Source organism: Trichoderma ghanense (genome assembly GCF_004382785.1).
Source record: "Trichoderma ghanense strain CCMA-1212 chromosome Unknown scaffold_22, whole genome shotgun sequence".
In the NCBI taxonomy this organism is placed as follows: Eukaryota; Fungi; Ascomycota; class Sordariomycetes; order Hypocreales; family Hypocreaceae; genus Trichoderma; species Trichoderma ghanense.
The window spans coordinates 235,238-248,400 of record NW_027395685.1 but is presented as its reverse complement, the minus strand read 5'-3'; the positions used below and the strand labels follow the sequence as shown (position 1 = coordinate 248,400).

Below are 13,163 nucleotides of genomic sequence, written 5' to 3'. Positions count from 1 at the left end.
GGCGGACAATCGTCATATGTCGCAGCATGAGCACAGTCCCTGCACCTCAAGTCAGCAACAACGGCGTCACATGGAAATTTATCAGTCTAACCAGCCAGCACATCATTGGAAGTTTTGACTCCTTTTTCTTTCCCGCTTCGTTCGTTTCTCACCAGTGTTGAAAAGCACGATGGAAGAGTGTTCGCCAGCTATCCCCGTTTTTTTTTCGCCCGCTCTGTCCTGCCGGCTTTTCGTCTCTCATTGCTTTGCGCGCAGAGAAGAAGACGCTTTGATCTGCCAACTTGTATATTTTGGGAGTTTTGGTACGTTTGTCATTGATGGACAGCAGCGTGGACGAGCAGCGTGGACGAGCAGGTCAGCGAAATTGAGTGAGTAGCTCGTGTCAGAAGTACGTTGAATAAGAAATTTCGTTTAGGCAGAACAGATAGTTACAGCATGGTTTCAATACATCTTTGATTTAAATCAGACATGGCTATGCGCCATCTTGGGGTATGTCATATATAGAACAATGCCGTGTCCTCCCTGCCGGTCTTGATTTCCTGTTGATAACGCCAGTCTATCTCGCCCATCGTAACGCCATTGACCCCAGAAGGAAGTAAAAAATCGCAAAACAAGATGAACAATGAATCCGTCGCTCAGATGGTTTAATCAGAATCATACCCCACCAGTCCCTGAACCGGCTGCACAGGGTTCTTCGTCTCATCAGACACCCTATCGTCACTCGCTCCACCACCACCTCTGTCCTTTTTTCTTTTAATGACGCCGAGGGACGAAGGTCTATTGGCCGCCCTATCGCTTCCGCTTCCACTGCCTGCTGCGCTCGCATGCCGTCTCAAGAGAAAGGGATCCTGTGCCGCGCGCGTATTGGACAAGACACCCGCCACAAACGCCTCCTTTCTCCTCGACGCTTCCCTCTCGGCTTTTGAAGCAGTCGTCGTTTTCGCAGCCCTCTTGGTACCCGTCTTCTGCGCCTTGGTCGTCGCCGAGAACAAGGGCTTCGTCAACGCCCGCTCACCACCCTCACCCTCCTCCCCGGCCCCGAAATCGACCAGCCTAGCCCTCTGCGCATCCTCCTCCGCCTCGTCCACCAACTCCATCCCCAGGCCCATCCTCGCTTTCAAGTCCTCCGCCCTCGCAGCGTCCCTCTCCCTCTCCTTGCGGCCCTTGCGAAAGTCCCTTCTCAGGCGCTGATTCAACGCATACGGATCGCTCCAGTGCCGTCCCGACAGCTCCTGCAGGTCCTCGATCCGATCCGCCGCCATCTCAAGCCTCTTTCTGTCCGCAATCGTCTTTTCCAGACTCGCAAAGGCATTGTTCCGCAACTCATCCCTCTCTTTGTCCGTCAAAATCGCCCCTTCAACACCATCTTTCGCAGCAGCATCGTCGGCCTCCCCGCCTGTATCCCTCTTCCTGGCCCCCTCAACAACCACGTACGCCGTATTCTTCGGATCAGTCCTCATGATAATCGCCCCCCCGCACTCGGCATGCCGAAACCGAAACTCCCAGATCGGCGTGCTAAAGTAGTTCCCCGCGCGCTTCTTCTCCGCGTTGAAGCGCACCCCCTGGGCAATGATTGTTGGTTTGGGGCAGGAGAGGCACCATATCGCGTAGGGCATCTCGAAGCGCACGGTTAGGATGCCCTGCGAGGCGAGCTTGGAGGCGCGACGGCCGAGGGGGTGCTTCTTGTGCAAGGCGTTGCCGGAGGTGGTGCCTTCGTGGTCGGGGGGGACGTAGCGTCCCATGTTGAAGCCCTGCATGGTGGGCGGTTTGGTTGTTTGTGGGTTTTTGGTTGAGGGTTGGGTGAGGATGATGGAGACAAGTTGGAGGTTGAAGGTGCTTGGGGAAAGCTTGATAAGGTAATAATAATGGAGATGGTACGTCACTTGTGCTGGGAGGACTCTGGAGTAAAGTGGGGCGAGTCGTCCGTGTAAGTCATCAACCATCGACCGACGGCTTTATTGTTCGATTCAACAATGAAGATGGATCTTACACACACTCATGTCAAGCTCTTTTAGGTGAATAACTGTATTCGAGCTTGGCTTTCTGGACAAGGTTTTAAAGGGCATCTGCTGACAAGCTACAAGTTTTGCCAGACCTTGCATCACACAGCAACATCACCCACTCATAGAGAGAGCATCACATATACGCAACGTATACTCCTGTCTATTCGTCCATCATCATCGTCATCGTCATCATCACCGTCCATCATCAGCACATTACATCAAGTCCCCAGTCCAACTCGGCGGCCTATCCTTGACATCCCTCCCCCACCCCGACTCCTCCGCCCCAAGCACCAACTCCAGCGTCCACCCCTCGGTGAAAAACTCGTGCCCAATCCACGACCTCGTCCACGGCCTGCCATTCACCCTCGCGCTCTGCACATAAACCTTCTCATACGACGCATCGAACCCAACGTTCCGCACCGTCGCCGTCTTGCCCGTCACCGGATGCCGGATGCTAATCTCCTCCACAAACGGCGGCGAAATCAGGTACACGTTCTGCCCCGCCACGGGGAACAGGCCCATGACGGAGAAGACGAGGAACGCTCCCATGGCGCCCGAGTCGTCGTTGCCAGGCAGGCCGCCGGGGGACGAGTTGAAGTCGGCGGGGACGTACTGGTGGATGCGCTTCGTCGAGAGGCCCGGCCGCCCCGTGTAGTGGTAGAGGAAGACGGTGAAGAAGACGGGCTCGTTGGAGATGTCCGCCAGGCCCGAGGTGTGGAAGAAGTCGAGGCGCGAAATCATGGCGTCGTCGCCTCCGAGAAGCGAAATGAGTGACGAGACAGAGTGAGGGACGTAGCTGTTGAGGTAAGTTGGCTCGGTCGGAACACTGGCTAGTGATATCTTTGACTCACAAGAGATATTGCCAGATGCTGGCTTCAAACGTCTCGCTCGGATTCGTAGTCAGCGAGCAGAAGCCAGCCAGCGCGGAACACGCAATCGGGTCCTGGAATCCCCACGTCCCATTCTGGTACCGCGGCTGGAAGAAGCCCCTGAACCCCGTGTCGGTGCCGTTGATCAGCGACGTCTGGTCCGCCTTCCACAGGTTCTTCCAGTTCATGCTTCGCTTCTGATACCTTGTCTGCAAGTCCCTCCGCCCCAGACCGCCAGCCAGCTCCGAGAGACAGTAGTCGTCGTACGCATATTCAAGCGTCCGCGAGATGCTGCGCGAGTTGGTCCCGAAGCCGTACGGGTCAAAGTCCAGATAGGGGATGTAGTCGAGCTTCTTCCAGCTGTGGAGGCCGCCTCGGCCGTGGTACGACCACTCCTGCGGCTCGTTTTCGGCGTCGGCCATGACGGCTTCCAGGGCGAGTTCCCAGTCGATTGTCGTGCTGAGGTTCTTCGCAAAGGCGTCCGCGATGACGACGTCGGCGTTGGAGCCTCCTTGCGTCCAGCCCTTGCAGAGCGACATGCGGCAGTCGGGCATCCAGCCTTCGTGCTTGTAAATGTCCAGCAGGGCCTCCACCATCTGCGTCTGAGCATGGGGATCGAGAATGGTCAACAGAGGATGCTGGACGCGAAAGCTATCCCAGATGCTGCACACGCTTCGTTAGACCTCTCCTGTGACTGCGAGAAATGAGCACAAACTCACCAGTAGAAAGAGTCGAAATATGGCCTGTCGCTCTTCCAAAGCGGATTCTCTCCCGTGTAATTCTGCGGCGAGATCATGTTGCGATAGACTCCGCTCCAGAAGCTCGTCATCAAGTCCTCCGTCGCGCCGCCGCTCTTGACGGAAATCGGACTCAGCTTCTCCGTCCACGCCTTCTGCGCCTCGTCGACAAGCCGATCAAAGTCCTTGAGCGGATTGGGGATCTCGCGCTCGGCGCTGCGGCACGCCTGCTCGCTGCTGATGTAGCTGATGCCCATGCGCACCGTCACGACGCCGTCGCCGGGGGGCTTCACGCGCACGAAGCCGCCGCCCTCGAGGTAGAACAGGTTGAAGCCCCGTGTGAGGAAGACGTGCTTGGGGTCGGTGCCCGCGCGGTTGTTGACCCAGACTCCCGTCTCGTGGATGTCCGGACCGAAGAAGTCGGCGCAGAAATGCATCACGTACGATCCGGCACCAAAGCTGGGCAGAAACGTGCCGTTGCCCATCATGCGGCCCGTCTTGTCGTCCACCTGGATCGAGGCGTTCTGCCGGCTCTGCCACAGATCCGTCAAGTCCAACAGAATCAGCGGATGCTTCGCCCGCGCGTCCTGCGGAAACGTGAACCGATACAGCGCCGCGTGCTGCGAAACCGTCATGTTGGCCGCGACGCCCGACTCCAGCCCCAGCCCAAAGTACCCCGGCCGCGCAGTCACCGAGTCGTTGACGTAGTGCAGCTTCCTGTCGCCGATGCGGAACCGGCACGAGTTGACGTCGCCATCGTCCGGGCAGACCTGCGGGAAGAGCGGGAAGTTGCCCAGGCTGGGGTTCCCTCCCGTGCCGCTGTCGTGGACGCTCGAGAAGCCGACCACGTTGCTGCCGTCGAGGCCGAAGCCGCCCGTGTTCTGGCCGTCGACGTCGGCGGATGCCTTGGCGAGGCCGTAGGGGAGCGTTGCGCCGGCGAAGACGTTGCCGCCGTTGGTGGTGCCGATGAGCGGGTTGATGTACGAAAGGCCGTTGGATGCCTTTTGTGCTGCTGCTGCTGCTGCTGCTGCTGCTGCGACGGCGCTTGCGGGAGAGGGACCGGGGAGGAGGAGGGCAAGGGAGAGGGTGAAGAGGAGATGAGCTCTCGGACGCATCATCCTGACGAGCTGGAGAGGCCAGTTGAAGCGACGATGGCCTCAATCCACTCCCACAAGCATATAGATATAGATATTCCTTAAGGATGATATGCCAACGAGGAGTGAAAAGGGAGCGTCAATCCAAAGAGCGAAGAGACGTGGAAGCACTCCATACTTGTACGACTCCCTCGCGAGGGGAAGACGCGGGCCAAGACCCCCCCAATGCGACTGCATTCTTCAACGACAACCTACATACACAGAAGGGCCCTGCAGGCACGCCAACTTTATGCCATTAACCGCCACAATCAGACAGACGTGGACGTCAGCGATCTGCATCAGATACGGCATGCTTCTGTCTAAGAGGCGAATCACTAACAGCAATCCTGCCGACGGCTGCAGCTGCTCCAAGGGAAGTCACTAGATGCAGAGGCAGAGAGGGACGGTGAGGCGGTCATGATGACCAGACCCATGGAGTCGTTTATCGTCAACCCCGCCTTGAGTGACGGGGGAATCGAGTATCAGTTGCCTATTGTAGACAAGGCTGGCTAACCAAAGAGCAGGGGGAAACACATACAGTACATACAAGACGTTGGAGAGGGCAATTGAAGAGGGGAGTTGAAGAGGGGAATTAAAGAGAGGAGTTTGAGATGGGAGGGTATTGGAGTTTGTGGTGTTGTCAGCTTAAGCTGAAGCAAAAGTCATGAGCATAGACAGAGGCTTTAATCCGCTACAATGCCAGAAAACCTCATGTATTGCGTCGTCGCCATTCATGCATACTGTGACCCGTATCCAAAGGAACCCCCGTGTCATAATTCTATAACCCAAACGTGTGATATAACCAACCGTGAATGCATGTCTTCGTGTCTTCATCCAAGCATAAAAGGAAAGGAAAATGGAGGAAAATCCAAACATTAGCAACAGACAGCAACCAGGAGCAGCGTACGTCACTAGCTCGGCCATCCGTCAAATCAAGGCAGCTCAAACTCGCCGTCTTCGTTGGGCTTGCCGATGATGGGCTCGAGTAGAACAGGGAGGATTTCGGCGGCATCCTTGCCAAAGGCAAAGTCGCCCGGCTTCACCTTGAACATCTCCGCCTCGTCTTCCGCTTCGAGGTTGATGATGACGATGCGCGCGCCGAGCTTGCGGGCCTTTTCGATGTAGCCAGCCGCAGGGTAAACGCCTGCCGAGGTGCCAATGACGAACATGAGGTCCTTGAGACGAGAGGCCAGCATTAGCAAAAGTCGCAGCCTTTCCCTCGAAAGAAGAACAACGAAATGGGGAATCCCAGTCTCCACATACCACTGGCTCAGCACGCAGCCATGCCGAAATCTCCATCATCATGACCGCGTCCAGATCCTCTCCAAACCACACCACGCCCGGCCGCTGCAGGCCGCTGCTGCACTGCGGGCACTTGGGCAGCTCGTCCTCGGTGATGTGCTTGACGCGGTGGTAGGGGTCCAGCAGGGGCAGCGGCTCGCCGTTGGGCATGTCGACCGAGGCCGGGGCGAGCGCGGCGCAAAAGGGGTCGTCAAAGTTGCCTTTCTGCATCCAGTCGCAGCTCTCGTTGGAGCACTTGATGTCGAAGAGGGAGCCGTGGAGGCACTTGAGCTGTGACGGAGGGTGTTCTGCTCGCTGCGACAGGTCTACGTGGTGGCAACTCCATGGTTAGCCAACAACATGGTCGTCGTATAAGCCGGTCCAGATCCCATTCCCACCGATCAACCATGGAGTTGGTTATGGAACTCACTGTCAACGTTCTGCGTCAGACACAAAAAGTCCAGGTTCCGCCTGGCCAGCGCGGCCAGCGCCCTGTGCCCCTTGTTCGGTTCCGCCTTGAGGGCCAGGTGCCTCCGGTAGGCGTAAAAGAGCCAGACCATGCCCGGATCCATCTTGAAGGCCCGCACCGTCGCCAACTGGGTGGCATCGTAGTTTCGCCAGAAGCCGCCGGCGCCCCGAAACGTGGGCAGGCCGGACGAGGCTGACAGGCCGGCCCCACAGAGGGCGAGGATGCGGCGGCTGGACCGCAGCACTTCGTGGAAGGCCTCGATGTCGTTGTGAGGCGCCATGGGGCGGGAGATTGGTCGGCTCTTGGTTCGGATTGCGACTTGTCGTCGTGCTTGTGCCTGTTGCTTGTTGCCTGTCGCCTGTTACTTGTTCTCCGTAGGCGGGCGGTATCTGTTGGTTGAGCCGTCACCAGCGAAAGGACTTGCTAATCCCACCACGACTTGTACGAGAAGGTCGAACCGCAGAGTCAGACCACCCAGGGAAACAAGATTCGTTCAAGAAGAAGAAGCAACGAGCGACGGGAGGTATGGCTCAGAGAGAGGTCTGACCAAGAAGCGAGGAAAAGCGAGCCGGTGACACAAAGAGGGGGGGGAAAGGACGCTGGCCAGACGCAGAAATCAGGAAGCAACTCGGGTTACTCAGGTCAGCCCGTCCTTGGCGGCTCGCGCACCAGCAGCAGAAGCGGCGCAGGACACTATTAGCAGTAGCAAGACAGGAAAAGGCAACAAGGCTGTATCACGATGGCTGGCGAGGCTTGCAGAGCGCCAGAGCAGGGGCGTTTAAACGAGCGTTTTGTGAGGCGGGCGCGAGGAAAAGGACAGGAGGCTGATCACGAAAAAAAAGAAAATGCAGCGTAAAAAAAACAGAGGGAAGCGGCATCGGAAAAATGCATGCGCGATGCCAGCTCGGCCTGGGTAAGGTACTGAAAATGCTCCATTGGATAGCTGACAAGTACCAGAGACCGCATCATGGCAGTGCCGTCTGCAGGCAGAACCCGTTCCTGCGACCTCTGGACATTGGGGTCTTTGGGTCTCTGGGGGGGCAGCAGGTACGTCATGCTATTGGGGCGCCGCTCTGGTGTCTATTGTTGGGCGGTTGGAGTTGCATCCAAAGCGATTAATGCGAGACGGCGAGCATTTTCCTCTTTTTCTCGTTGTGTGTGCTCCGCAGCGTGGTGTTGTCGAAATGATTGGCCGGAAGTGGCTCCGTATCACCAGTACATGCAGCACCTACTTACGGGCTCAGTCTGAATGAAACGGCACAGGTTGAACTCCTATATATCAACAGCTGGGCATTTACAGTAAAGGCGAGACAGGAAAGAAGCTCGATGGCGATACATAACATGCTGTTATCGTCTTGTGTGTCATCGCAGGGCTGATGATTCTATTCTACTTGAGCAGTTGGAACCAGGGCCGGTCCCTGAAGCCAACCCCAGTTGCCCAGCCATCTTCTATATTTAGCGACAATGGGGTTTTACTAGTCCATCTGCCAAAACTTTATAACCAAGGTGGCTTTTTTTCTCAGTTGCTTGAATTCGAGGAGTGGGTCATGGTGATGTGACTTTATATGCAAGTATCAAGTCTTTGGTTATTTGTTCAGTGGACTGCAAAGTTGATGCTACGACCTCTTTGCAACGAAATGGCCGCCAGGCGATGGAATGAGATCACCATCTCTGAAGTGAATGAATAGACGCTTACGTAACAGTGGCAGCTGCATCAACTCCTACCTTATGTGGGAGTAATAACATGTATGTACTTATAGCTGCTACCATAAGCAGATTCAGCGTCACCATCGGCACCCATCTATCATGCATCACCGAGGAAAACATCAGACGCAAACACAGCTCAACCAGGTGCGTGGCTGCAAGTCATCCGATCCAAGGAACGCACTGGGCAGCGCGGTATGCACTTTGCCGCTGTCAAATTCGTCCCACGTGTCCCATGCAACCAACAATAGATGAGTCTTCCTCAACCTTGTACAGAAAATTGGGAGCAGCTTCAAGAATGTAAACATCAAGTGCATGGATCAATTGCTTATAAGTCCCTGAAGATCCCGATCGTCGATATTATGACGAGATGTTTCGCGGAGATTCCAATTCCGCCCGAGAGGCTTGAAAAAAATCTTCGACTTCTGGTGAGGCTGCAGGTCATGACTGACTGGCATGCGGGTTACTATCACTACTTGTACCAGGATTCGAAAATATCGTCACATTGTGTGAACAGCTAACCTATAAACTAGAATTGGATCAATTGGATTGTTCAGTAAGTCGCACCATTCATCATTACAGTAGGAAGAACTTCACTGTGCGGCAAGTCTACACAAATGCGCAACATGTCCAACGCCGGGAGCCGTAAACGCCAAAGCCGTGCTACGTGTGACGGATGGATGCCCTTGACGGCGGCCCATCCCGCCCATCGACAACCCAATCCTCCATGTTACGAACTCAGACGCAAGCCGCAAGGACTGTGATGAAGAAAACAAACAACGAAGAAACCATAACAAACGGTTGATCAGGCTGCATTGAGCCGAAACACAATCTGAGACACTCCGTCCAATGCCAACACCAGGACCCTACCTGTGCCTTGTTACCTACCCAGCTCCGTAGCGTGCGCAACAACGGAGTAGTGATACGAATTATCTGCAGTGTTCACATGACACAACAACTGACATAGTGACTGGTCTGTGAACAAAGCTCGGTCGTGAGACGGGTGGATGCGACTTGCCACTCGGTCCCTTATACGAGAGGCAGCCTGGTACCCTGTTATATGAGTAGGTAGTATCTTCAACAGGAGTGCCTTGTTACTGCCTCACCGGAGCGAACTGTATGAGATGGTATGCACGTCCGTGCACTTCGTACTTCGAAGCAGATGACCGATTTCGAAATCCTCCTTTGTCGCAGACAATCAACCGGGAGAGGAAAAGCCGCTCCCACGGCTGTCTCATCCGCCCTGCAGGAGCACCAACAACAAAATCCTCGCCCAATGTGTAATGAACTGGCAAGGGGACGAAAGCAGATGAGTTTATGTTCCCGCCCTTCTTTCTTCCTTGTATGTTCTGTGCCAATAAACCTGGACAGGAAACGTCAATGTGTGATTTAGGCAGGCTGAGGGAAGAGCATGAAAGGGCTGCTGGCTGCCCCCGAGGTCTGTTTCGTGTGAGTCGTGGCGACGCTCATGTAAAACAGTGGCTCGACAGCAAGTCATGTTTTACAACAAGTCACGGCTCTGGGCAAATGGCCAAACGAACCTTTGTATTCTTCTTCTTGTTTCCCTTCTCTCTCCCCTCCCGAGGGGGTACTTCGTAGTAGTTTGGGCTAAAGAAGCAGATCTGGGGTGGTTTGCAAGATTGCGCCATATGCGGCCATGCCCGACACGATTCTTCAGCAAGTACTTGTATTACGAAGTATTACATGATTAGGTAGGTAGTTCCTTACTTACGTTGCATGTAAGCCCACTGTGAAAAAGAGTCAATGCCCCCCTTAGCGGTGAGGCCGTATTAGAGATGAATACGAGAAGACGCGGGCTGTAGCGGGCATCACCCACCGGAACGACAAAGCGCACGAGCTGGAGTGCTTGAGTGCCTGCGCTGAAGATGCGAATGGAAATTGAAAAAAAGAGACAACTCATGGGATTGAATGTGGTAATGCCCAGAGTCTGCGTCTGTTGGTGGTGTAGGAGCAACTTGCATGGCATTCGTAGACGCCCTGATAACAACGCACTTGCATACGAAGTCCACGTAGGAGGATGGATTTTGAGTGCATTCTTAGTAGGACGGGATAGGATAGGTCAGGTCCGGTGCCGTGGAATACGAACGAATGCCTTTACAAGACGCACAGCCTCGGAAGATTGGGCTGCCAGGAGAGAGAGTCTTGGCATCTGCTCACTTACATCGGCGATAACAACGTGATGCGGAGTGTAGCACTAGGAAACAGAAGACGAGGTAAATTTAAACCATCAAAGTCACGATGCAGTGCAAAAAGTGCCGACTACCTTGCCTACATACCTTAGCGCAGCGGGTTCCCGTATCTCCATCCATCATCATCCTCAATGCATCATGCTGTCGACAATCTCGTGTCAAGGAAAAAAAAAAAAAAAAAAAAAAAAAGAGAGAGAGAGAAGAGACCGCAGCTATTCTTATCGCTGCAATGCGCGCATGCAGGCTAGATGAGCTGGCCGTACTTCGTAATAAGTGGGATCTCGAAGGAAGAAAAAAAAAAAGGCCAACTCAGATGAGCAAGAGCCTGACTCGGGAGCGTGATAGCTACCACCTCGGTACTGCAGAGGGTCCCATGGCGGCTGACTCCGAAGCTAATTCGGGAGGCAAAATCCAAAAATATCACTTGGAGATGATGAGAATGCGATCTATGGTAATGAGAGACCGACGGTATTGCAAATAATTCACATTGGAGGTCAAAGAAGAAAAGATGAAGAGATCTGCCCCCCTTGGAACGATGCACACGATAATAGACCCACGACCCGAAAAGGGCAAGAGAGAAAAAAAAAAACCACAAGACAAGACGCCAAGCAGCCAATTTTAAAGCAACAGACAATAGACGCTCTCCCATGGACCAATACGGCAATGGCCGTGCCGGGGGCTTGGCTGGGCGTTGTTCGCGCATGGCATCGCATGGCAATTGGACCGGCTCCGGCGCTTGTCTTTCTTTGATGGTGATGGAAGAGGAAAGGAAGGATAGGCAGCACAGCCTCCTCGCGGCGAAGGAACAGGACAAGGAGGAAAAAGAAGAAGAAGACACTACCTACCTTGGTCAAAGAGTGGCCGATACGTACAATAGAAGCAATTGCCAAGTGCTGCGAGCCGCCGTTGTTCAAGACGTGAATGACGGGAGAAAGAATTGAACCAGCCCAGTCTGTGGAGGTACGTGCTGAATACGAAGGGGGCCCATAGCGAAGTACATGTACATGCAGCGCCGCGAGAGGCCAGTTGCCGGAGTGCCGTAGCAAGTGTGCCAGAGGCAGCAGCTGGAAGGGTAGTCGGCACGAGAGCCTTTCCATGAGCCTCGAGATGTTGTTTGGGGTCACGGGGCCGGCGTTCAGTGATCTGGGGTCCCCCGAAGGCCTCTGCTTCTTGTGTCTTCTTTCTGACCTTTTGACTAAAAGGGAGAGGCTATCCCGTTGCCCCGTGCGAAGGGGCTTGAATATGGGGTTCTCTTTTCGGGCACATGATATCATTGTCGCGGGCAACGAACCACCTGGGTACGGGGACGACGGGAACAAGCACGGCTAGGTACGAAGTAGCTCATTGTTGAGGTGCCAAGCATTTTTTGAGTCCTCGTGAAGAAAAAAGGGACGAAGGAAGCAAAAAAGAAGGGAAAGAAAAGGGCGTGGAGGGGCAACCAAGGGGAGTCGGCGAGGGAGGTTGGGCAGCCCCTCCTGGTGTAAGCTGTCGGGCAGGGCAGCTGTGCGTTTTGCCTACCTTACATGTGCATGTGCCCAACTCGCAAACTCGGACGCCGTCGAGTGTTGCAGAAACTGACAACTGAAACAATGGCATGTTCTTGGCTTGTGCTTCTCCATCCTGTATGAGAGAGACTGTGCTGTCGGTACGCACTGGTTCGTGGGTTGGAGTGGACTGGTGGCTGATGGGGAGGAGCTTCGGATGAGGAATGCCGGTAGCCATTCTTTCAGCTCTGTGTTTTGGAATCTCTGGTGACGAAACTCCGGGGAGCTGTGCTCCGAGCTGGGTCTCATAATCGCACGAGGAGTTGCTATGAAGCAGGTTTGCACGAGTTTATCATGACCGAACTTCTCAGCCAAGGCGTTTTACTGTGCTAGTAGTTGTGGACGCTTTGGCATCATGGCGGAGCAGAGCAGTTGCCTGTGGAGGAATATGTGGAGAGGTTTGATTGATCGGATCGGATTCGGATCAGAGGGAGTAAGAAAAAAATAGAAGGCGGAGAGAAGAAGAGGAAGGCTGACTGACTGAGATGCAGCAATATTTGTGAGACGGCACATGCATGAAGTCGACGGCATGCAGCAGACAACGAAGCTGTCGACTTGATACGTAGATTGGTATGCGCTCGTAGGATGTAGCGCCCGTGATACGGCACACAGCGCAGGTTTGGTATTCCCGGTCTGGAGAGGAAATTGATATGGCTCATGGGCACCTTGGGGGTGGGTTGATGGGCCAGGTGGACAGACAGGTGGGATCACCGTGCCGAAGGCGCTTGTCCGATAGAGGCTGGTTGCAACCGGGGCCCTGCGGCGGGGTCTCGGAACAGCGAGGGATGGGAGGAGGTCGAAAGAGGCCAGCGGCTGACATTGTACGAGATTATCGTGACCTCTTGTAGCGGTACCTCGTACTCTGTGATTTGGGTTCCCTTTTGCCTGGTGTCGTTGCTTCAAAGGGCTCGGGAATCGACCACAAAGTTGCAGACAGCGAGGAGAAAAGGGCGAAGAAGGGCGAGGGTGCTGCTATTGGCGAGGGCACCGTGTTCGCGATATCTGCTCGGACGGTGTTTCCAGTGTTTTCCAGCTCGAGACCCGGAGTGGCAACAAGCTCGCAAGGCTCTGACGACGATCGATCTCAGCCGTCTCGAAAGGGGGAACCACCGTGACACGGCGTCTGGGCGCGAGCTGCACGACGCCGCTCGATCGGAGGTGCCATGATCACAATTGGGGGAGTTGCGTGTGTGCGTTATCGCCTGGTTTCGCA

General features: G+C 54.8%; 4 protein-coding genes across 4 annotated transcripts; all 4 read right to left on the bottom strand.

Annotated features, from left to right (window-relative positions):
* Positions 1–644: 644 nt before the first annotated feature.
* Positions 645–1,757, bottom strand: CCMA1212_010172 (Coiled-coil domain-containing protein 130; the record flags this gene model as incomplete). The annotated part of the gene is made up of 1 exon (XM_073707225.1): positions 645–1,757. The coding sequence occupies one exon, from the start codon at positions 1,755–1,757 to the stop codon at positions 645–647; it is 1,113 nt and encodes a 370-aa protein (XP_073554277.1).
* Positions 1,758–2,216: 459 nt separating this feature from the next.
* CCMA1212_010171 (putative secreted glycosidase) lies at positions 2,217–4,727 on the bottom strand (the record flags this gene model as incomplete). Its single annotated transcript, XM_073707224.1, has 3 exons — positions 2,217–2,799; positions 2,855–3,535; positions 3,592–4,727. 3 exons carry the CDS (start codon positions 4,725–4,727, stop codon positions 2,217–2,219), a joined length of 2,400 nt encoding a protein of 799 aa, XP_073554274.1.
* Positions 4,728–5,674: 947 nt separating this feature from the next.
* On the bottom strand, positions 5,675–6,872 carry CCMA1212_010170 (uncharacterized protein; the record flags this gene model as incomplete). Its single annotated transcript, XM_073707223.1, has 3 exons — positions 6,454–6,872; positions 6,006–6,349; positions 5,675–5,917 (listed from the first exon to the last, which is right to left on the bottom strand). Exons 1-3 carry the CDS (start codon positions 6,770–6,772, stop codon positions 5,675–5,677), a joined length of 906 nt encoding a protein of 301 aa, XP_073554275.1. The 5' UTR covers positions 6,773–6,872.
* Positions 6,873–10,900: 4,028 nt separating this feature from the next.
* CCMA1212_010169 (uncharacterized protein) lies at positions 10,901–11,503 on the bottom strand (the record flags this gene model as incomplete). Its single annotated transcript, XM_073707222.1, has 1 exon — positions 10,901–11,503. The coding sequence occupies one exon, from the start codon at positions 11,501–11,503 to the stop codon at positions 10,901–10,903; it is 603 nt and encodes a 200-aa protein (XP_073554317.1).
* Positions 11,504–13,163: the final 1,660 nt, after the last annotated feature.